General features: G+C 40.1%; 3 protein-coding genes across 24 annotated transcripts in view; 2 read left to right on the top strand and 1 right to left on the bottom strand.

The window, feature by feature from the left end:
* RBM39 (RNA binding motif protein 39) overlaps window positions 1–16,149 on the top strand; it is a 32,663-nt gene extending 16,514 nt beyond the window's left edge. For 9 of the 21 annotated variants that reach the window (XM_003359964.4, XM_021078279.1, XM_021078281.1 and 6 more), the window contains 8 exons: window positions 550–615; window positions 4,278–4,482; window positions 5,033–5,110; window positions 10,097–10,147; window positions 12,974–13,055; window positions 13,667–13,772; window positions 14,226–14,304; window positions 14,393–16,149. In XM_003359964.4, coding sequence (XP_003360012.1) covers window positions 550–615; window positions 4,278–4,482; window positions 5,033–5,110; window positions 10,097–10,147; window positions 12,974–13,055; window positions 13,667–13,772; window positions 14,226–14,304; window positions 14,393–14,493 — 768 coding nt within the window. In that variant the 3' untranslated portion in view covers window positions 14,494–16,149. The remainder of the gene's footprint in view (window positions 1–549; window positions 616–4,277; window positions 4,483–5,032; window positions 5,111–10,096; window positions 10,148–12,973; window positions 13,056–13,666; window positions 13,773–14,225; window positions 14,305–14,392) is intronic. The other 12 variants (XM_021078275.1, XM_021078269.1, XM_021078270.1 and 9 more) reach the window with 3 other exon arrangements.
* On the bottom strand, window positions 17,349–19,069 carry ROMO1 (reactive oxygen species modulator 1). The gene is made up of 3 exons (NM_001097462.2): window positions 19,012–19,069; window positions 18,692–18,822; window positions 17,349–17,542 (listed from the first exon to the last, which is right to left on the bottom strand). The coding sequence occupies exons 2-3, from the start codon at window positions 18,820–18,822 to the stop codon at window positions 17,434–17,436; spliced, it is 240 nt and encodes a 79-aa protein (NP_001090931.2). The 5' UTR covers window positions 19,012–19,069; the 3' UTR covers window positions 17,349–17,433.
* The window catches only part of NFS1 (NFS1, cysteine desulfurase), a 28,521-nt gene continuing 24,762 nt past the window's right edge, over window positions 19,111–22,869 (top strand). Inside the window, exons 1-4 of one of the 2 annotated variants that reach the window (XM_005672887.2) lie at window positions 19,111–19,272; window positions 19,896–20,005; window positions 21,248–21,364; window positions 22,180–22,263. In XM_005672887.2, the coding sequence (XP_005672944.1) occupies window positions 19,176–19,272; window positions 19,896–20,005; window positions 21,248–21,364; window positions 22,180–22,263 (408 nt within the window). In that variant the 5' untranslated portion in view covers window positions 19,111–19,175. 2 annotated transcript variants of the gene reach the window in all.

Below are 22,869 nucleotides of genomic sequence, written 5' to 3'. Positions count from 1 at the left end.
ATAGGTATGGGCAATTTATTATGTCTGGCATAATTGAGAATTGAAGTTTGGTGTTTTTAGCATAATGTGAAGGAAAAGTTAACTTCATTTCTGATTGTATTTTTAAAAGGATATCAGATTTTTAGTGAAGTTTTTTTCTTTGTCTTTTTAGGGCCGCACCCACAGCACATGGAAGTTCCCAAGCTAGGGGTTAAATCGGGGCTGGGGCTGCTGGCCTATGCCACAATCACAGCAATGCAGGATTCCAGCCCGGTCTGCAACCTACACCATAGCTAATGGCAACACCAGATCAGCCTGTGTCCTCATGTGTGTTAGTCAGATTTGTTTCTGCTGAGCCACAGTGGGAACTCCAGATTTTACTGAGATTGTTTTAACATTTTTCCTATTCCATAGTGCATAACTTCTTTTTTAAAGAGTTTCTAGGACTCCAGAAGATTTTTTTAGGTGTGGGGCTGGGGGGAAGACATTTTAAATCATGTTTCAATGAATAAAATACTTCTATCTCCTCCTTTGCCTTATATAAGTACTAATTGTGGTTTATGTTTTTAGATTGAAAGTATCCAGCTCATGATGGATAGTGAAACTGGTCGATCCAAAGGATACGGATTTATTACAGTAAGCAGTTACCATGATTAACATTATGACTTAAGGTTTCGATCTGGGTAGCTTGTTGTAAAATTGTTACATTAACAGTTATTGATAGTGGAGATTAGTTACGGTTGTAGGGAAAGGGGTATAGTTAGTATTTTCAGGAGTGTTTAAATTAGTTTGCTCTCAGTAGTCAATTCTCAGCTAAAAGTCTACCAAATATGAAACTTGTCTTCTTCATAGTCACTTTGCTTCGCCAGTTTTTCATGTAGTTGAAGTCACACTTCTTTGCTTTTTAGGGTCGCACCTGTGGCATATGGAAGTTCCCAGACCAGGGGTCGAATCAGAGCTGTAGCCGCCAGCATCCGGCACAGCCACAGCCACTCCAGATTTATGCCGCATCTGAGACCTACCCCACAGCACATAATAGTGCTGGATCCTTTAACCCACTGAGTGAGGCCAGGGATTGAACGAACCCTAGTCCTCATGGATACTAGTTGGGTTCGTTACCACTGAGCCACAATAGGAACTCCTGAAGTCACTCTTCTTGACTTTTTTTGTGTGTGTGACGTTTCCTTGTCAGTTGCATTAAGGTCCCTTGGAATTGTGTTTTATTCAAAATCCATTTTACCTGGCCATACCATACAACTATGAACAGCCTTACCTTATTGCAAGTATTTGTTGCTGACCACTGAAGCCTATTCCCTTAAATAGGGTATGAAGTGGCAGCCATAATAATTGTGAATGAAGGTACCCCTTTTGGGGGAGTGGGGGCCTTTAGGGCCGTACCCATGGCATATGGAAGTTACCAGGCTAGGGGTTGAATTGGGGCTGCGGCTGCCAGCCTACACAACATTTCACAGCTGTGCTGGATCCTTAACCCACTGAGCGAGGCCAGGGATCAGACCCTCATCCTCATGGATCCTAGTTGGGTTCGTTAACCGCCGGACTGCGTAGGGAACACCTATAGGTACCTTTTAAAAGTAAACTCTTCAAGTTCCCATTGGGGCTTGTGGTAACGAACCCAACTGGTATCCATGAGAATCCAGGTTCCATCCATGGCCTCACTCAGTGGTTTGAGGATCTGCTGTTGCTGTGAGCTGTGGTGTAGGTTGTAGATGCAGCTCAGATCTGGCATTGCTGTGGCTTGGCATAGGCTGGCAGCTGCAGCTCTTATTTGACCCTTATCCTGGAAATGTCGTAGGAAACCGGTGTGACCTTAAAAAAATTTTTTTAATAAAATAAAAAATAAAAGTAAACTTCATGGATTACTTTATGATGCAATCCAGTTACACGATAGCTATTTTTCCAATTAACTTCTAAGCTTGGAAAGTGTGGTTTAAAACACAGGTATTTGTCACCATTGCTGTCCTTTTAAGAATATGGAGTTCCCAGTTTTTATCAAGAAGTAATAACTGTCGGAGTTCCCATTGTTCCTCACTGGAAACAATCTAACTGGTATCCATAAGGATGCAGGTTCGAACCCTGGCCTCGCTCAGTGGGTTAAGGATCCAGCATTGCTGTGAGCTATGGTGTAGGCCAGCAGCTCTGATTCGACCCCTAGCTTGGGAACCTCCATATGCCGAGGGTGTTGTCCTTAAAACAAAAAATGAAAGAATAGGGAGTTCCCATCGTGGCTCAGTGGTTAACAAATCCGACTAGGAACGATGATGTTGTGGGTTCGATCCTTGGCCTTGCTCAGTGGGTTAAGGATCTGACATTGCTGTAAGCTGTGGTGTAGGTCGCAGACGTGGCTGCGTTGCTGTGGCTGTGACATAGGCTGGTGGCTACAGCTCCGATTCGATTCCTAGCCTGAAAACCTTCATATGCTGAGGGAGCGGCCCTAGAAAAGGCAAAAAAGACCAAAAAAAAAAAAGAGAAAAAAAAAAAAGGTATTTCCTTTACAAATTTAATGTAACATCTAAACGTATCCCATAGTAATGAGAATGTGTTCATTCATCAAAGGTGTTTTACTTGCCTCAGTGTATATTGATGAAAGAAGTTATTTATAAAACAGCAAGATAACATACTGTTTTGTTCCTAGTAACATTAGCATGGTCTCACCCACCATCATTAAAAATAAAGTGGTTAGTGGATTTTACATGCCACTTTCAATATTTCATTCTATTTACCATCTAAATGGTTTAGTGTTCTGTATAATAGGTTTAGTGCTTGAATATTTGCTCAATCGACAGTTTTCACTAAAACACCGAGTGTCATGTAAACAATGATGGCATATTTTCCAAAGGATTTTAATTTTTTAATGTACGTATGAATGGTCACTTACTGATCTGTATGCAAAGCTAGATTGTGTAAGTTTACAGGGTCTTGTGCATATAACCTTCTGTAGTTGTTACTGCCTAAATAATGGAAAAATTGTTCAATTTTTAAGCAATTGTACATTCTAGTGAAAGATAACTCGTGGAATTAGTGACATTATATCTTGTTCTACCATTAAATTAAAACCAGACCATGTGAATTTAAAGTTTTATTGTGTCTGTATCCTGAAATTAAGACTATTTTAAGAGTTCCCTATAAGATCCAGTGGGTTAAGGATCCTGCAGCATTATCACTGCTGCATCAGGGGTTTGATCCTTGGCTCAGTAACATCTTTTGATTGTTTTGTTTGTTTGTTTTTTTAGGGCTACACCTGCAGCATTTGTTAATTCCCAGGCTAGAGGTTGAATCAGAGCTGTAGCTGCTGACCTATACCACAGCAACCCCAACATGAGCCATGTCTGTGAACTACACCACAGCTCATGACAACTCCATATCCTTAATCCACTGAGAGAAGCCAGGGATTGAACCTGCATCCTCGGGTACTAGTCGGGTTTGTGAACCACTAAGCCACGATGGGAACTCCTTAGCTCAGTAATTTTGAATGCTGTGGATACAGCCAAGATTTTTTTTCTTTTTCTTTTTAGGGCCACACCCACAGCACATGGAGGTTCCCAGGCTAGGGGTCAAATTGGAGCTGTAGCTGATGGTCTATGCCACAGCCACAACAATATCAGATCCACGCTGCATTAAAAACCTGAGTGAGGGAGTTCCCGTCGTGGCACAGTGGTTAACGACGACTAGGAACCATGAGGTTGCAGGTTCGGTCCCTGCCCTTGCTCAGTGGGTTAACGATCCGGCGTTGCCGTGAGCTGTGGTGTAGGTTGCAGACGCAGCTCGGATCCCGCGTTGCTATGGCTCTGGTGTAGGCCGGTGGCTACAGCTCTGATTCGACCCCTAGCCTGGGAACCTCCATATGCCGCAGGAGCGGCCCAAGAAATAGCAAAAAAAGACAAAAAAAAAAAAAAAAAAAAAAAAAACCTGAGTGAACTTTTTTTTGTGAATATTCACTTTTATGAGAGAAAAAAGCATTTTACTTCATCCTAGCATATTAAAGGGGATTTTGATGTTTGAAAAATCACTTTTCACACTTTATTACTAAATTTTTGTATTCCTAAAGACAAGTCTCATTAACCTGATAATATTTTGCCATTTAAACAACCACATTAACAAATCTTTCTAAGTTTTGGTGGCCTGATAATTCAGATTATATTACTTGTTCCTTGAAATTTTTACATTATCTTTCCAGATTTAATTATTGAATATACTAGATTTAATAAGTATGCACTTTTTTACGTTGCATGTATAAGTGAACTAATTACTTGACTTTTATTCCATTGTCAATTATATAGTTTTCTGATTCAGAATGTGCCAAGAAAGCTTTGGAACAACTTAATGGATTTGAGCTCGCAGGAAGGCCAATGAAAGTTGGTCATGTTACTGAACGTACTGATGCTTCCAGTGCTAGCTCATTTTTGGACAGTGACGAACTGGAAAGGACTGGAATTGACTTGGGAACAACTGGTCGTCTCCAATTAATGGCAAGACTGGCAGAAGGTAAGTTTATTCTAGTGTTGTGAATGATAGTTGTGGATATGTTAGTGAGAAAGGTGACCATGCAGATAAGTCAATGGGAAAGGTTTTTTCTTATTTTGGGATTGACTTTATTATCTTTGAGCAGCACTTGTAGTTTTATAGGTGAAATTCCGTGCCTTAACGTTCTAAAGGAATCTTACCTTCTGGTGCTGCTTTTTGAGTACCACCTCACATGTTTTAGAATTCTTTTGCTTTCTTTAATAATTATGTTCACATACTTCAGAATAAATTAAGTTGCAGAGCTTATACTATATCCTGATTGTACAGTTGGCCCTCTTATATATGTAGGTCCTGCATCCATGAATACAAAGGACAGACTGTATGTATCATGCTATTTTATGTAAGGGACCTTAGACTTTGAGAGGGTCCTGGAAACATCTCCCTGTTCCAGCTACCAGCTACTGAGAGACCACATGTTTTATTGACATGATTTTGGTATTCAGCACCCGGAAATCAAGAATTTTCCCACTCTTAATAAAGCAGGACTTGAAAATCTAATATTCTTTTACAGGTACAGGTTTGCAGATCCCACCAGCAGCACAGCAGGCTTTGCAAATGAGTGGTTCTTTGGCATTTGGTGCTGTGGCAGGTAGGAATTGAATCTTTTCTATTGGAAATCATTGTTTTTTCACCTAATTCGAAAATTTGCCAAATTTTTGAATTTAAAAGGACTTACTGAGAATTCAATTCATCAAGTACTTTTAGCCTATAATTTAAAGAGTTCACATAAGGAAGTTGAAATAGAAAATAGTTATTTAATGATTAATAATCTTTCAGGGTATTTTTGAACCCTGTATACTGTTTAATTGAAATTGCTGTAAGTTGTTACATCTTTTAAAATATATCACTTTCACTGAAGACCCCAAAGTTGATATTGTTTGAGAGGAAAAATTTTTTCTTAATGTTTGAGTTTAGAAAGCTACCAGAGGCCTTTAAATTAAGCTTTATTTAAAATAATAACAATATTAAGAGTACAGAAAAAAGTTGCTTTCTAAACTAGTACATAATACAGTTGACTCTTAATGCATGTTTGAATTGCAACAATTCACTTGCATATGGGTGTTGTTGTTTTTTAATGATAAATACTACAGGAGTTCCCATCATGGCTCAGTGGTTAACAAATCTGACTAGGAACCATGAGGTTGCAGGTTCAATCCCTGGCCTTGCTCAGTGGCTTAAGGATCCAGTATTGCCGTGAGCTGTGATGTAGATTGCAGGTGTGGCTCGGATCCCGAGTTGCTGTGGCTCTGGTGTAGGCCAGTGGCCTCCGATTAGAACCCTAGCCTGGGAACTTCCATATGCCTCAGGAGCGGCCCTAGAAAAGGCAAAGAGACTAAATAAATAAATAAATAAAATGATAAATACTACAGCACCATGTGATCCGTGGTTGGTTAAATCAGTGAATTCTGAATGACCAAGGATATAGAAGGCTGACTAAGTTACATACAGCTTTCCAACTGCCCAGGTGGTTGGATTCCCTAACTCCCAAGTTGTTCAAAGGGCAATTGTATTTTGAGATTTTTAGTTAGGGAATCAATTTTCCAGAGAGGTCAGGAAAAGAGAAAATGACAGATAGTTACACTTAGTGGTTCAGTTTATGAAACACATGTTCTAATCTTGGTTGTGGCTCAATGGCCTGAAATTTGCTTTTACAAACCTATGAACTAGGATAGTGTTGAATTTTGAAATGTTGAAGATTTGCTTTTAGAGTATCTAATGAGAACCACTTCTTGTATTTCAGACTTTGATGACAGGAAATACTAACCGATGAAAGTATGGCTATTTTCTATTATGAGTTGGTTCTTTGATAATTAAAAAGCATTAAAGTAGAGGATTGTTTTTGCTTGTATGTTATTCTTTGCCATTTATTAGAGAGGTGGGTGTTACCATCTTCCTCATTTAGTGAATATCTGGAGTTTGTGAGTGCTTTAGAAAACCTGCCGTTAGGGTCTTGTGTTTTTTGTCAAACTATGATTTATATTGAAATAGGAATTACTGATAGGAGTTCCTATTGTGGCTCAGCAGGTTAAGAACCCAATATAGTGTCAGGATGTGAGTTTGATCCTTGGCCTTGCTAAGTGGGTTAAGGATCCGGCGTTGGCCTCAAGCTATGGCTTAGTCGCAGATATAGCTCGGATCCTGTATTGCCATGGCTGTGTCGTAGGGCCGGCAACTACAGCTGTGATTTGACCCCTAGCCTGGGAACTTCCATATGCCTCACATGCTGGCGTAAAAATTAAAAAAAAACAAAACAAAAAAAAAAACAAGCATTAATGCATTTTTTTATTTGAGTCATTTGACGAATGTTTCCTTTAAATTATTGTTTTGTTTATTTTGACTTTTTGAACAAGTATTAGACATTTAATTTCTTCACAATGATCACATACTCATAGATGCCACTTGCAGTAATTGAAGATACTAAAGAAGATATTAAACCCATCACTTCCAGAACTATATCCTAGTCTGTAGTTTGAAAGTTAATTATTTTACCTGAAAACTGTACCCTTGTATTATTTCCCATTGTTCAGGTCATTCTTTGAGTAGTTTAGAGAAATGCTTGATTGTTTACGTATTTTAGGTATTTCATTTGAGGTTAGTGTGTACCTTGAGGGATTTAATGCAAGGACATGATTCATTTCTTAACAATCTTATGTTATATTTTGGGTGCCGTATCAAATGTATTGATTTGTTGTAAACAGTATATATATGCCTAATTGAAGATTTTCATTATTAGATAGTATTTTTTCCCTCACCTATTATTTTCTCCTGTGATAAAGTGAATGATGACAATTCTCTGGGCATACTCACTGGGTAGTTTATATTAAAGATGAAAATTATAAATGTACTTATGGACTGCTTAGAATAAGCCATTTGAAAGGTGATTTTAAAATTCGATTCTGGAGTTCCTATTGTGGCGCAGTAGGTTAATGATCCAGGTTGTTGCTGTAGAGGTGCCAGTTCAATTCCTGTAGTGAGTAGAGGATCAGGTGTTACTGCAGATGTGGCGAGGGTCTCCGCTATGGCTCTGAATTGATCCCTAGACTGGGAACTTCCATATGCTGTGGGGACAGCCATAAAAGGGGAAAAAAACATTTGATTGTTTTCTTAAAACTTCCCTTAAATTGCTGTTACAACTGCATTAATAATCAACACTCAGTTTTTAGGTAAAAATTTACATAACTGGGTATTTTTCTTCAGAGAGTCGTTGAAAGTTCATACATTCCTTGTTGAAATAAATCCTTCAGTGTTGATATATTTGAGGCCATTGTCCCCTAAGCCCTTTAAAGCTTTTTTTTGATATCAAGAGTGCTCCATCTCAATATCCATGTCTTTACTCAGGAAGCTTAACAGGTCTTTTTAAAGATAAGTTAGTACTAAACTTAATGAAACCCATGCTTTGTTTCCTCGCTTGGCACAAATGACCTGAATAATCATTTTTGAAATTTTGATAGGGATTTTTATACATTAATATGGCATGGATTTCTGATATCTATACATTCTTTCCCATTTTAGGAAAAGACAAATTGTGTAATAATTTAAAGTTTATTGACAGTGTTTTATGGTCATGTCTTCAAGTTCCTTCAGTATACACCAGTTACATTTCTGCAACTCCCTGAGATGCCAATTTTGAGCACCTAGAACTCAGGTATTCTTACATCCCCATGTAACTTGGGATGCAGATCCCTTTGCAACTTTGCCCATGTTTTATGATCATTTTCTGTACTCAAAAGAAAACCTGAATTGTAATAACGGACTGCAGCTGAATCACATGTTATTGAAAATTAGATTACTGAATCGAAACAATTTCTCTGTCATATTATTATAACTTAAACTTCAGAGAGTTCCCATTGTGGCTCAGTGGTAATAATCCTGACTAGGAGTATTCATGAGGATGCAGGTTTGATCCGTCCTCATCTGTGGGTTGAGGATCCGGCGTTGCCATGAGCTGTGGTGTAGGTTGCACATTCGGCTCTTATCTGGCGTGGCTGTGACTGTGGCATAGGCCAGTGGCTACAGCTCCTGTGCAACCTCTAGTCTGGGAACCTCTGCATGTGGCAGGTGGGGCACTAAAAATACAAAATAAATAAATAAAAGCAGGATTATCATATGATTCATCAGTTGTTTTCTGGGTATATATATTATACCCAAAAGAATTGAGAATAAGAATTGAAGAGATACTTAGAACCCCACATGACTGTGGTATTACAATCACCAAGATGTGGAAGCAAGTCAAGTGCCTACCTACTAATGAAAGGGTAAAGTAAATGTAGCAAATAAACTTCAAGATATTATGGCACTCAAGAGTTGTTGCTGTTTTCACTTACTTGCTGGCAGTTTTCTTGTAATTTGCCTCTAATGTAGAATGTTGACAATTATATGAGACAGTAGTTGCTGTTGTGGAGTGGGGAGATTGAGTGTCCTTGAAATGCCAAGGTGCAGGTTCAGTCCACGGCCCACGCAGTGGGTTTTTGGATCCTGCATTGCCAAACTGTGGCATAAGTTGCAACTGTGTCTTAGATCTGATCCCTGGCCTGGAAAATCTGTGTGCCTCAGCAGCCAAAAAAAATACCTTGGGGAGTTCCCGTCGTGGCGCAGTGGTTAACGAATCCGACTAGGAACCATGAGGTTGCGGGTTCAATCCCTGCCCTTGCTCAGTGGGTTAAGGATCTGGCGTTGCCGTGAGCTGTGGTGTAGGTCGCAGACGTGGCTCGGATCCCGCGTTGCTGTGGCTCTGGCATAGGCCGGTGGCTACGGCTCCGATTCGACCCCTAGCCTGGGAACCTCCATATGCTGCAGGAGCGGCCCAAGAAATAGCAAAAAGACCAAAAAAAAAAAAAAAACCTTGGTAAAAATTAGCATTTTTATTTTTAATACAGACTGGATACTTAGATTATTCTTGTATTTGATAAATTATTGTAAATCTGATTAGATTTTGCTCCTAATTAAATATCCAGACTAGGCCTGGAAACAGACTTAATAAAACTGCTAACTTCTGGGCTAGATTTGACATTCCAAAACTTAAAAGAGCTCTTACTTAAAAAGAAAATTCATGTGCGCTTAGAATGGTGTCTTTTTCAGTGATGATATTCCTGCTACTTAATTCGTAGGTTATTAAAAGTGTTTAATAGGTGTTTCACCTGTACTATTGCAGTATTTACTGTTTTACTGTAAATCTTTTAAAAATGCTTACTGACACTGATAGAACAGTCAAATATCCCAAGTACTTGGAATTGAATTCTCAAGATCAGGGTTTTCATGCATTTTCTGACCGGTGTGCTTCCCTTTCCCCATTTCCCATTATTCCCATGTGGAGAGTAGTATAGACTAATGCATTTGAGATGTGGAATAGTAGTAGGAATAGGAAGAGAGAGGCGTAAGTAAGTTTCTTAGGATCAGAGGAAGAAAAAGGCCCCCAAAGCCTTGTCAATGAGGAATGGGGAAGGAGGTTTGGCTGCCAGGTTTTACTATAAGTACCTTATGATAAACCCTGCTACCATAGTCCTCTTTTATTAATACTTTCCTGACATTTACCCTGTTAGTTGAGGCTCTTCATTGTTCCTGCACTGAGCTGTAGAATTCTCTTTTGTTATAGATTTGCAAACAAGACTTTCCCAACAGACTGAAGGTGAGTTGAGTTTTTTATTTGTTTTTGATGTGGATGTAAATGTAGCAAGACAGTTGTATATATAGTTATTATTGTAGTTTGTATTTTAGGCCTAATTTTGTAAGAATGACATATGGTGTCATTACTACAGCTGTCTGGTGACTCACATTTAGAAGGCCTAATCCAAGTCATTACAATTACACAGATGTAAAGATAGTAAATATCCATGCCTCTTTTTGTTTTAGTTTGCTTATAATTATTTTTACCTTTGTATGTTTCTGTTCTGATTATAATAACTCATGTAAATGGCAAAAAAATGAAATTTGTCATTTTTTAGACAAATCTTTCAAAACATGGAGTCTGCCCAGTTAATACAATACTGACTCTAATACCAGTGATTTGTGTAAGAAGTACCAAACAGTGAGTGATATTATCCAGAACTAAATTGCATGCAGATGTCAGAGATAGAAATAGTTTCTAAAATAGGCTATTTTTTCCAATTACCTAGTAAATCCGTCATTTAATAGAGCATTTTAATTGAGGTGGTTTGGTCTTACAGTTTTGTAAGACTTAGTATAGTATAGTATACTTAGTATAATAAGTATAATAGGGTCTTACAGTATATAAGTTGTTTGGGGAAATTATTCTGTAAGATAAAGGTCTGTCCTTGATCTCCTTGTTCCGTGATAGTCAGGAATTAAATGTATGTATACTACTTCTTCCAGCAAATGTACAACTGTACTCAATCTTTTTTTTTCTAACAGATTTTAAAAGTAGAATTGGTGGATTTTTCTCTTAGCTGTATTTCTATGTTAAATTCATTGTTTTCTGCATTTATCTAGGTTGAGCTGGGATATTTCAATCATACCTTTAATAATATTTTTGAGTATTCATAGCATATAATGACCTTCTAGTATTTTTTCCAAGGTTACTTCCATTTGTTTATGATAAGGTATATATAGTGGGCTTCGTTTGTCTTCATTGTAACACTAGCACTCTTGCATCTTTTTTTCGAATAGAATTTGCCATGTTATTTTAGCATTTTTATTTTATTGAGCATTTTCTGAAAGACGAACAACTTGTTGGGAGTTCCTGTTATGGCTCAGTGGTTAACTAATCCGACTAGGAACCATGAGGTTTCGGGTTCGATCCCTGGCCTCGCTCAATGGATTAAGGATCCGGCATTGCCGTGAGCTGTGGTGTAGGTTGCAGACATTGCTCGGATCTGGCGTGCTGTGGCTCTAGCTTAGGCCGGTGGCTACAGCTCCGATTAGACCCCTAGCCTGGGAACCTCCACATGCCGTGAGTGCAGCCCTAGAAAAGACAGACAAAAAAAAAACAAAAACAAAAAAAAATTTGTTTATTGAAGTAAACTAAGGAAGCAAAAAGCGCTTGTAGGGGCTTCCCTGGTGGCTCAGAGGGTTAAGGATCTGTCATTGTCATTGCTGTGGCTCAGTGGCTGGTGTGGCGGGGTTCAATTCCTGGACCCAAAACTTCCGCATGACACAGGTTCAGCCAAAAAAAAAAAAATATTTGCGGTCCTATCAGAAATGATTTTTTATAATGTATTTCATACACAGCCCTAAATTTTGTTCAGTGTAATATTTCTGATGTTTCCTCAAGTTATTGTTCATTGCAGTTACCCTCATTTCTAATGCACTGTTTTATCCGTAGCTTTATTTATATTTGTTATGTATTGGAATGAAATTTGGTCAAATATTATGATTACGGTGAGTTCTATAACTGCTACTGGTGGTAATGTTTCCTATATCATGTAAAGGCAGTGGAGCATCTACCTTGAAAAATGTTCTCATTTAAAACCAATGGGTTTGAATTTGCTCCTTAGTGTTAATTTCTAGTAGTTTTCATAATTTTTAAATTTATGGATGCATAATTAATTTATGGATACATGTTACTCATTTTAATGTTTCTCTTGCTAAAACGGGACCTAATCATTTTTAAAGTTTTAGTTTGATTTTACAATAGGTTTGTAGTCATAGGACATTAAATCTTAAATACTTGGATGATGTCATGTATATTCTTTTCAAAAACTTCGTCTTTTTGAAAGAAAATATGTAACTATATATTCATGGGCAGAAACCTAAGAAATTCAACAAGGTGTGTATGTGTATATATATATATATGTATATATATATATATATACACACACACACACACACACATACAGACATACTCTGATTTAGCTGGAATTTTAAAGATTGTATTTTCATCATCCCCTTCTTGGGGTATAAACTCCCAGCAGTCCTACGAAATCTTTTTATTCCCCTGATTTTGTATTGATAATTTGTCTAATTGAATGGATTTTCGCTAACTTAAGGTTTAATTTCCCTTAAAAAATGAAACTCCCTTGAGTTCCCTTATTTTAGTGGTTAGGATTTTTTGCTTTCTCCACTGCTACCTGGGTTCAATCCCAGATCCCACATTAAGACTCACACCACAGCCAAAATAATAATATAAAACTCTTGAGTTCCTGCTGTGGTGCAGTGGGTTAATGCTCAGGCTTGTCTCTGGCTATGCTGGTTTATGTCCCAGCTTGTCACAGTGGGTTAAGGATCTGGCGTTGCTGCAGCTGTGGCATAGGTGGTAGCTACTGCTGGGGTTTGTTCCCTGGCCCTGGGGAACTTCATGTACCTTGGGCATGGACAAAATAAAACTGGGTTTGGTACATTGATAGTATTATCAGCTACAGAGAATTAGTGAAGTGATTGAATACCCTAATTTCCCACTTTGGGTTCAGTGGTTATATTTGGCTTTGTTTTATTTAGAGGGATATTCTGATGCATTTTCCATGAAACTGATTTCTTTCTTTTTTTTTTTTTCTTTTAGCTTCAGCATTAGCTGCAGCTGCCTCTGTTCAACCTCTTGCAACACAGTGTTTCCAACTCTCTAACATGTTTAACCCTCAAACGTAAGTATTTTACTTTGGTCAAGTTCAGAAGGGTATGCTGTGAAAGTTTTAATCTTTATAATGTGTAAGCTAACATTTAGGATGTTTCAACTGCAACAATTTTGATTCTTTTAGTATAATTATTTTTATGCAAATTAGAAATAATTGCAAGATTGAAAGTCAGTTGTAAGCTTGGCAGATTTTGTTTTGCATTTATATCTAGCAGTTTTATGTGAAGCTTGCATCCGTTTGTTTGTTTCCTTGTTTTTAGGGCCGCACCTGTGGCATAATGAAGTTACTAGGCCAGGGATCAAATCAGAGCTGTAGCTTCCAGCCTCTGTCACAGCAATGCCAGATCCAAGCCAGGTCTGCAACCTGTATATACCACAGCTCACAGCGACAGCAATCCCTTAACACACTGAGCTAGGCCAGAGATCAAACTTGCATCCTGATGGATACTAGTCGGGTTCGTTACCACTGAGCTACAACAGGAATTCCCGTATCCGTATGAGTTTCTATCACCAGTATACTTTTTTCTAGTCCTATGAAATGGTGATAAGCTTGGTGAAAGTGTCTTTTTTTATATTATATAAGTTTGAGTAGGGTCTAATAGACTTAATACTTTGTTGCAGAGAAGAAGAAGTTGGATGGGATACAGAGATCAAAGATGATGTGATTGAAGAATGTAATAAGCATGGAGGAGTTATTCATATTTATGTCGATAAAAATTCAGCTCAGGTATTCTTAATAGAAATTGTTACTCTCTGATCTCTTTATTTTCACATTCTTGGGGCATAGTTTCCTTAGAGGGAATTTTTGTAGTTTCCTAAAAGAAGTTTTACCATACTGACTAAATAAGTACACCCCCTCCAAAATAGAGATGCTTTCAAATAGTTGAAGTAGATCAGGTCATCATTTAGCAGAGGTGCTGGTTAGTGTTCAAAGCTTGCTATGACGTTCTGGCACCTTGATTTCATTGTTTAGCATCTTTCAAACCAGAAGATAGTAACAAGGCCAGTTTTGGGGAGAAGAGGGAGGATAAACTATTTTCAGTAAGATTCTAGGTATATATAGTAGCTAGTGAAACACGTCATTATAGAGCATTTCATTTTTCTGCAGGTAACATGAATAAACCTATTGGAAACTATGTTGTATACCACACCACTTTTAACCTTTTTTGTTTTATTTTAGGGCAATGTGTATGTGAAGTGCCCATCAATTGCTGCAGCCATTGCTGCTGTCAATGCACTGCATGGCAGGTGGTTTGCTGGTGAGTTTGACTTTTTTTCTGAATGATTATTATTAATGGTGTCATCTAAGTGAAGATGCTAAACCCTCATATCTGTTTCTTTCAACAGGTAAAATGATTACAGCAGCATATGTACCTCTTCCAACTTATCACAACCTCTTTCCTGATTCTATGACAGCAACACAACTACTGGTTCCAAGTAGACGATGAAGGAAAATATAGTCCCTTATGTACATAGCTTTTTTTCTTTCTTGAGAATTCATCCTGAGTTATCTTTTATTTAGATAAAAATAAAGAGGCAAGGGTCTACTGTCATTTGTATACAATTCCTGTTACCTGAAAAAATAAAAATGTTAACAGGAATGCAGTGTGCTCATTCTCCCTAAATAGCAAATCCCACTGTATACAAAGCTGTTCTCTTGTTCTGCCTTTTAATTGTACATGTAGAAAATTACATTAAGGATATATAGGAATAGTTCTAGGGGACAAATGTGCTTAACATAAAAAGGCAGACAGGGATGCAATGATGTTTTTAATGTTTCAGAAGCCTAACTTTTTACACAGCAGTTACATTTCACTAATGTTGATATTTGGTTAATGGTTTAACAGGTTTCTGGAATACAGTTTGTGGAATTTTAAGGCAGCTAAAAGGGCTGTTTGATTAACATCTCATCCTGCATTCTGACCAATTGGCAAGGAAAGGAATTTCAAATTACATTTCTGGATGGTATCTTTTTCAATTAATGTATCTGTAAAAGTTTCTTTGTAAATATTATGTGTTGTAGTGTGTCTAAGATTCCAAACAAAATGATCCCTGCATTTCCTCAAGATGTTTAGTGACAGTCTGGTAAGCAAAGCAGTCTGAGCAAGAGATAGGAAATGCAGAAATAGGTTTTGTCTGGTTGCATATAATCTTTGCTCTTTTTAAGCTCTGTGAGCTCTGAAATATATTTTTGGGTTACTTCAGTGTGTTTGACAAGACAGCTTGATATTTCTATCAAACAAATGACTTTCATATTGCAACAATCTTTGTAAGAACCACTCAAATAAAATTCTCGTAAAAAGGCCACAAGAAATCTTCATTTTTGAAATGTTTTAAAGTCATAGAAACTTGAAGGTAGAATATTAGTTTCTTTGACTTTTTAGAGTTTCTTTTTCCTCTTTGGGAAAATTCTTAGTGAAACTGTTGACCTTAAGTTGCCCCTGTACATTCCTTAGTCCACCTTAGTTCTACTATACTTCGTATTTGGGGTATTGTATGAAAGAAAGCTGAAGAATTTTTCAGAAAGAAAACCATACAGATTTGCCCAGGCCTCTCCCCTTTGTTGTCTTGAGCATCTTTATGGGGGAAAAATTGCTTTGCTATTTAAAGAATTGAATGGAAGCTTGTAAGTTAAAACTGGTTTCCCAAATTGAATTGCATTTGTCAAGCTTTTACTTTACATGGGCAGCAAGCTTTCCAAACACTTTGTGTTCTGAACTCTGCTTCGAGTTTGTATGTGTAGGTTGAACCTTTTTGAGTAGGCTAGGTTGCTCCTAATTGCTCCTTCCCATTACCGATTTCCTCACCTGCCTATTTGTTTTTACTGTACTGTTAGGGTTGAAGCACAAGTATTACAGGTTTATATCAAGATACTTAGTTTGAATTTGAAGGCATTACAACTATCTACCAACTTTGTTGTGGGACTTTTGTAATTCCCTTATTTGGTTCAGTTATTTAACTTAAGTTTCAAGAGTCAAGTTAACTATTTTTGAACACTAGGTAGCAGTAAGTGTTCATGGTCACAGGGGGATATATATATGTCAACTTTTTCTTTCCAAAGTCTCCAAGTATCTAAATAATTAAAAATTTTATTCTTGAATCAAGTACTATCAGGTTTGTTTTCGTCATTCCTTTCTAGGGAATTGGGACAGCAAACGTGCCCTTAGGCATTTAATACTGTTAAGAGGTGACAAGTTTGTCCACCACCTGAGAAAGAAGTTTGGGTTGTAAATGATGCCCAAAGCAAGTTTGTTAGGCATTTAATAATAAAGAATAACTTGGAATACCCTGATGGCTCAGTGGATTAAGGATCTGGCATTGTCACTGGAAGGATCGGGCATTGTCACTGGTAGAACGGGTTTGATCCCTTGCTGGGGAATTTACATATGCTGCAAGTGTGGCCAAACAATTTAAATGGCTATTCTCAGGTCATTTAAGTAATACTAGTTCCTGGGATAACAACCACTTGGTTGTGAAATTTGTATTCTTCCATTGCTATTTTGGTTTGTCCTTGATTGCAGTTGGATTCTGAGTGTCTGTGTGCCCTCAAATATTCCAGTTAGGTTATTTTTCTGTGTAACATTTATTACCATTTTCTTTTTCCTTTTTTTTTTTGGCCTTTTCTTGGGCTGCTTCCCGTGGCATATGGCAGTTCCCAGGCTAGGGGTCTAATTGGAGCTGTAGCCACTGGCCTACGCCAGAGCCACAGCAAGGATCTGAGCTGTGTCTGCAGCCTACACCAACACCAGATCCTCGACGCACTTAGCAAGGCCAAGGATCGAACCCTCCACCTCGTGGTTCGTTAACCACTGCACCACGACGTTAGTGACAGATACTTGGGAGGGCAGCTCCGCTTAGAAGAATGTCAAGGAATTATTTTGCCTCTACAGGTGAGGGGTGCTTCTCATTACTAGGAAACTACCATAAGCCAGTTAGTAAAATGGGGTGGAGGTGTCAGTGTCAGCTTTTGAAAATCATGGGGATGTATTCCTTTTGAGGCTACAAAAGTCGGAATTTTTTTTTTTTTTTTTCTGGTCAAATCATATGAAGGACAATTTTTTGAAAATAAAAGTTAACCTTTCAGTATGACCTTGAGAAGATCTAGACCTGCCACTATTTTAAAGGTGAAAGACAGTCTGATAGCACTAACTTTATTAAAGAGTCCAATAATAAGGTTTACTGTAACCTATGGAAAGTCCAAAAAATGTTTCAGGTTAGTGAAACAAGACACCAAACCTCATTAGTGCATCTCTCTTAACTGTAATAGGCTGCATATGAGAAGAAAAATGCTTCCAAAAGAAACTCAATATTCAAAGGTTTGTTTTATTATAGTACATGGGCTGGGACTGATTGGAGAGGCTGGATGTAGTGGGCAACCACTGCCCTGGTTAGCATCGGATGCCCATCCCGATGGCCATGAATGTGCCAAAGGTGCCGCCACTCTGCATCATGGTTTTCCCGATGCCGCCCATCAGCTCCCGACCCCGCATTCCGATCCTGAGAGGAGGAAATCAAGATGGGGCCAATTGGGAACAAAAATACAAGAGGGAATGGGGAAATTAACTGCCCCTTTTCAATTTAATTATAATCAGGCCATTCAGGACATTTCACATGAGGTGGGTAAAGGATCATCAGGTTCTCTAGGCGGATTCAACTGTCTTCAGATTGTGGGAGGCAGCAGAAACAGTGTAAAGAACATGGAAAGGGAAACTGTATTTTTGTGCTGCTTTTACCTCCCGAGTATATATGATCTGGTTAACATCTGTCTTTTAGACGACATTAAAACAGTGATTGGGGAGTCATACATGGATTCCAGAACTAGATTAGCAATTCACAGGCTGTGTCAAGTGTAAAATAGGGATCATAACAGGGTTGTTAACAGCATTCAGCACAGAGATGGGCACTAAGTGCTCGATAAATGGTTTTTTTTTTTCTTTTTTTTTTTTTTTTTTACTTTTTAGGGCCGCACCCCCAGCATATGTAGGTTCCCAGGCTAGGGGTCCAGTTGGAGCTACAGCTGCTGGCCTACACCACAGCCACAGCAACAACAGGTCCTTAACCCACTGAGCGAGGCCAGGGATTGAACCCGCAAACTCATGGTTCCTAGTCGGATTCATTTCCACTGAGCCACAACAGGAACTAAATAGTAATTTTTAATTTATTAAGATCCATACAGTCTCTCTTAGGTGTGAAAATGACATTCTACATTCTACTCCCAGAAAGGTGAAATTAATCAGCAAGTTTGCTATGTGCAATTGGAAATAAATATAATATTTAACACAATAGGAATACAATTTATTGAGCACATGACATATGCCACATTCTGTGTGTGCTCTGATTTGATCCTTTAAACTATGAGGTAGCAGTTACAGACCTCACTTTACACATGAAACGCAAGCTCCAATTTCCCTAAGGTTACAGAATGAGTAAGGGCCAGAGAGCGTTTTAAAGTCAGAGCTCATATTCAACCATTTAGGCTTCCAACCTGTCCTCCCAGACTGAAGGTGTTTAGAAAATCTGGCTCGTTAAAGGCCAGAGGGAATTGGAGTAAGTAGGCTCTTATCCTGGCTGCAGGTCGAGTGGTGAGTGGTGTGGACCGAGAAAGTCTGGTAGTCCCGCCCAGAGATCACCGCCCGCCCCCCTCACCTGAGACAGGAAAAGGTGCCGAAGAGCGCCCCTGCCGCCATGCCCACGGCGCAACCCATCACAAAGCCCATCTTCACGCGGTCAAAGCAGCTTGGCTGGGACTGTCCGTAAGGCCCCACGGCCACAGGCATCTGCGGGGTTGGAAGGTTAGGGAAGTACGGGCCTAGCCGCCAGCCAGAGACCAGAGCGGGGGCGGGAGGAGCTAGGGTGAAGAGTGGGCCCAAGGGCTCGGGGAAATCTGTAAGGGGAAATAAGGGTGTAGCCCGACTCCATTGCCCTCTTAGCGTTTGAGTCCCCGCGCCGCGGCACCCCCACCTCACCTCGCTCGTGGCCTCAGTCGCTGAGTTCTACGTCTCACACCGAACGCGAGGCGGAGCGTATAGCACAGCTCCGAGAATCGCTTCCGGAGCGCGGAGTTGTACTTCCGGGATTCGGTAGCCGAGGACCGCGGCCGCTTCGGGCGGGGGCTTCTGCCGCCAGGATCATGCTACTGCGAACCGCTTCGAGGCGGGTGGCCGCAGCCGTGCTCGCCGCTGCCAGGCCGAGGGCCAAGTCGCCCACTCGGGGGCTGCGCCTGCGCGGTACGCTCCCTGGCCCGCTCGCTGACACTTCTCTGGCGACGCCGATCTTTCCCTTGTGTGATATGGCGCAACTGAATATTCAGGAGCGTCCCTCTTCCGCCAGCTACCCGGCCCCTCTGACTCTTCCTCTTAGGTGCACCCCTCAAACTTTCTCAGGCCGGCCCTCTGAACGGTTGAGTTCGCTGCGCGCCCCCTCCCCCTCCCGCACTTCAGATCCGGCCCCGCAGGCCCTCAGAGCCCTTGAAGCTTGGCCTTAGGACCTCTCCTGCCCAAATTTTAGAGATGCTGGTCGTCCAGCTCCTAACCTTTGAAGAAAAACCCTGACCTATGGTCTCCACATTCATTCTCAATGGCTTTGCTCTTTCACAGGTCTCACCACTCCCAACAATGCAATTTTAATGTCTCAACATCCCCCTCCCTGAACTCTTTCTCTCTCCCTCACCTCTTTTTAAGCTCTGCTCAAGTTTTCTGATGTTTTGTTTCCTTTTACGTTGAGATTCGACCTCAGTATCCTTTCAACTTAACACACCTTGATCCAGCTTTTACCTTCTGCTCTCTTGGATGTTCTATGTACAAAGTTGCATTCTCTCTCACTTGGCCACTCCCTTCCATTTTTTTGTCAGTTGTAGACCATGCTCCCCAGTCTGCTGTTCCCTCGGATGCAGTCACTGCTCCGGAGGCAGAGCCAGTGCTGCGGCCTCTGTATATGGATGTGCAAGCTACAACTCCTCTGGTAAGGATGGAGGGACAGCTTTCCCCAGGACTGTTTATAGGAATTATACCATAGAAGTGGCAGTGCACAGAAATGGCTGAATCTCTGTAGAAGTGAGAGCCATTGAGAAGTGTATGTTGGGAAATGCAATGAACCAGGAGTGAGGAAGCTTGAGTTGTAATCCACTAGAAATGGCTTTGCTACTTACAAGCTGTTGACCTTGGTCAAATCACTTCAGTGGAGGCACTCGTAGTAGTTTAAAGCATAGGATCTGGAATTAGCTGCACTAATCCACTTACTGTGGATTTGTGCAAGTATGGAATAGGTTATTTAAAATTTTTTTTTTTTTTTTTTTTTTTTGTCTTTTGTCTTTTGTCTTTTGTCTTTTTAGGCGGCACCTGCAGCATACGGAGATTCCCAGGCTAGGGGTCCAATTGGAGCTACAGTTGCCTGCCTATGCCACAGCCGCAGCAATGTGGGATCCAAGCTATGTCTGTGACCTGCACCACAGCTCATCGCAACACCAGATCCTTAACCCACTGAGCGAGGCCAGGGATCAAACCTGCATCTTCATGGATGCTGGTCAGGTCATTATGGCTGAGCCATGATGTGAACTCCTTGAACAGGTTAAAAGACATAAAGCAGCTCTTAGAATAAATTGTGGCACATTATAAACGCTTAAATATTAATGCAAGTTTCCATCAACACAGGGACTCTGACATGTCCTGGTTCCTTGTAGATCACATTGCTTGGCAGGAGTGGAAACACTTGCAGGCATGGCTGTCAGGACAAGGCAATGTTTGTAGATTATCTGAGGAGATGGTGGAATAATCTTAGATTGGTTTGGGGAGTTCCCATTGTGGCTTAGTGGTAACAAACTCAACTAGTATCCATGAAGATGTGGGTTCAATCTCTAGATTTGCTTATTGGGTTAAGGATCTGGTGTTGCTGTGGCTCTGGCATAGGCTGGCAGCTGCAGCTCCAATTTGACCCCTAGCCTGGAAACTTCCATATGCCAAAGGTGCGTCCCTAAATAAAGCAAAAAAAAAAAAAAAAAAAAGATGGGTTTTGTCAAGGAGTATTTTAAACCAGCACTTGGTTAGTACCTGAGAGGATGGAAGAATGTTTGAGGCCCAATCGGGGCAGGTTCTGAAGGGTCGGAAGTGTGTTGAGACAGGTTGGGCATGTTTTAGGGTATGGAGGGAGGCCTGAGTTAACTATGGGTTCAAGGAGACTGATCTTGATCTCTTCTGTTGTGCTCAGGACCCTCGGGTGCTTGATGCCATGCTTCCTTACCTAGTCAACTACTATGGGAACCCACACTCCCGGACACATGCGTATGGCTGGGAAAGTGAGGCAGCCATGGAACATGCTCGCCAGGTTAGTACAGAAGACTCAAGGAGCTTTTGATATCAGAAGTTTTAATGTCAGAGGTTCAGTTGCTTGTGGGAGGCATTTCTTTCTTGATAGCTGTGAATGAAGGTGGAAATGGTTTGGGGCCCCTCTCAGGAAGAGATTCAAATAGCAGGCCTTTGGAATCCCTCTGAAGACATTTGATTAGATCCCACATTTCCTAGATAAATGACTTTTGGCATGTTGTCTAATTTTTTGAACCTTCAATTTCCTACATTAAAAAAGGAAATTGTAGGAGTTCTCTTGTGGCTCAATGTGTTAAGGATCCAGCACTATTACTGCAGTGACTCAGGTGACAGCCGTGGCATGAATTTGATCCTAGTCTGGGTATGACAGCCGTGGCATGAGTTTGATCCTAGTCTGGGTGTGGGGAAAAAAAAAAAAGAAGAAGGAAGGAGGAAGGAAAGAAAGAAAGGAAGAGAGAAAATGGAGATTGTAAACTTCCTATTCCTTTGGGTTATTTGGTAGATTCAATCAGACAATCAGACAGTTCTGGCGATATGTGTTTTACTAACACAATGGCCATACATACTAAGGGCTCAATAAGTGCTTTTTCCAAATCACCAAAGTTATTGTTATTTTGTATTGGGCTGGAAAAGTATCTGGAATTTGGGATGTAGCTGAATCTAGCCCCTTGTCTGACCCTAGTGGGTACAGAGCTGCTTCTGAGCAGTTGATGGAATGCAGCGGAGCTCCTCTTGCTCCAGAGTTCTCTCTTAGTTGTGTCTGCAGCTGCATTCCTGCCTAGGGAACTTATTTCTCTTTCTTGTCTTGGCTTGTAGCAAGTAGCATCTCTGATTGGGGCCGATCCTCGTGAGATCATCTTCACTAGCGGTGCTACTGAATCCAACAACATAGCAATTAAGGTAAGAGAAGGGAATCTGAGGGCATATCTGGGCGTTCCTTACCTCGAGATGGTGTCCTGACATTGTTTAGGCTCATATATATATTTCCCAGCCACCCACTTTAACCCTATTGGGAGGAGAGACAGACATACACTCTTTCGGACTTGTTACTTCCTTCAACCCTTTGCAGTCTACTCTATCTTAATTCTTTGCTTCTGTTGATTTCAGTGAGGTAGTTGGATAGGAAAGGAGCTAGCTCTTGGACCACTAACCAGTTGGTGTTTTGGACTATAGCTACTTCAGAGACTCAACTTTCCCCAACCTTTTGATCACAATGAAGTCTAGAAAACACTTGTAATTGGGCATGTTTCTCTGCTACTTGTTACCAGCTTCACCTTTATATCTGTGATTTCAGGGCTGCCTTCCTCTCACCTTTCGCTTTCTTTTTGATGAGATCAGTTTGCAGCAAGTTCCTCCTGTTCCATTAGATGTCCCCGTTTTGAAATACTCTTTGCTATGGTGACTTCTTCAGGCATTTGCTTGATTTTTCAGTTTGAGATTAGTCACTCTGTCCTTGGATATATAGATCGTCGGTACTAACAAAAGTAAAATTCCACTCTGAGTAGT

This window comes from Sus scrofa, chromosome 17 (assembly GCF_000003025.6).
Source record: "Sus scrofa isolate TJ Tabasco breed Duroc chromosome 17, Sscrofa11.1, whole genome shotgun sequence".
Taxonomy (NCBI): domain Eukaryota; kingdom Metazoa; phylum Chordata; class Mammalia; order Artiodactyla; family Suidae; genus Sus; species Sus scrofa.
This window is presented reverse-complemented; position numbering and strand designations above follow the sequence as displayed.

What these genes read in the sequence shown, in the direction of transcription:
- ROMO1 (NM_001097462.2), bottom strand. Translation starts at nt 18,822, where the DNA reads ATGCCTGTGGCCGTGGGGCCTTACGGACAGTCCCAGCCAAGCTGCTTT. An exon ending in GGCACCTTTTCCTGTCTCAG is followed by an intron (nt 17,543 to 18,691) that starts GTGAGGGGGGCG and finishes TCCTCCTCTCAG; the next exon opens with GATCGGAATGCGGGGTCGGG.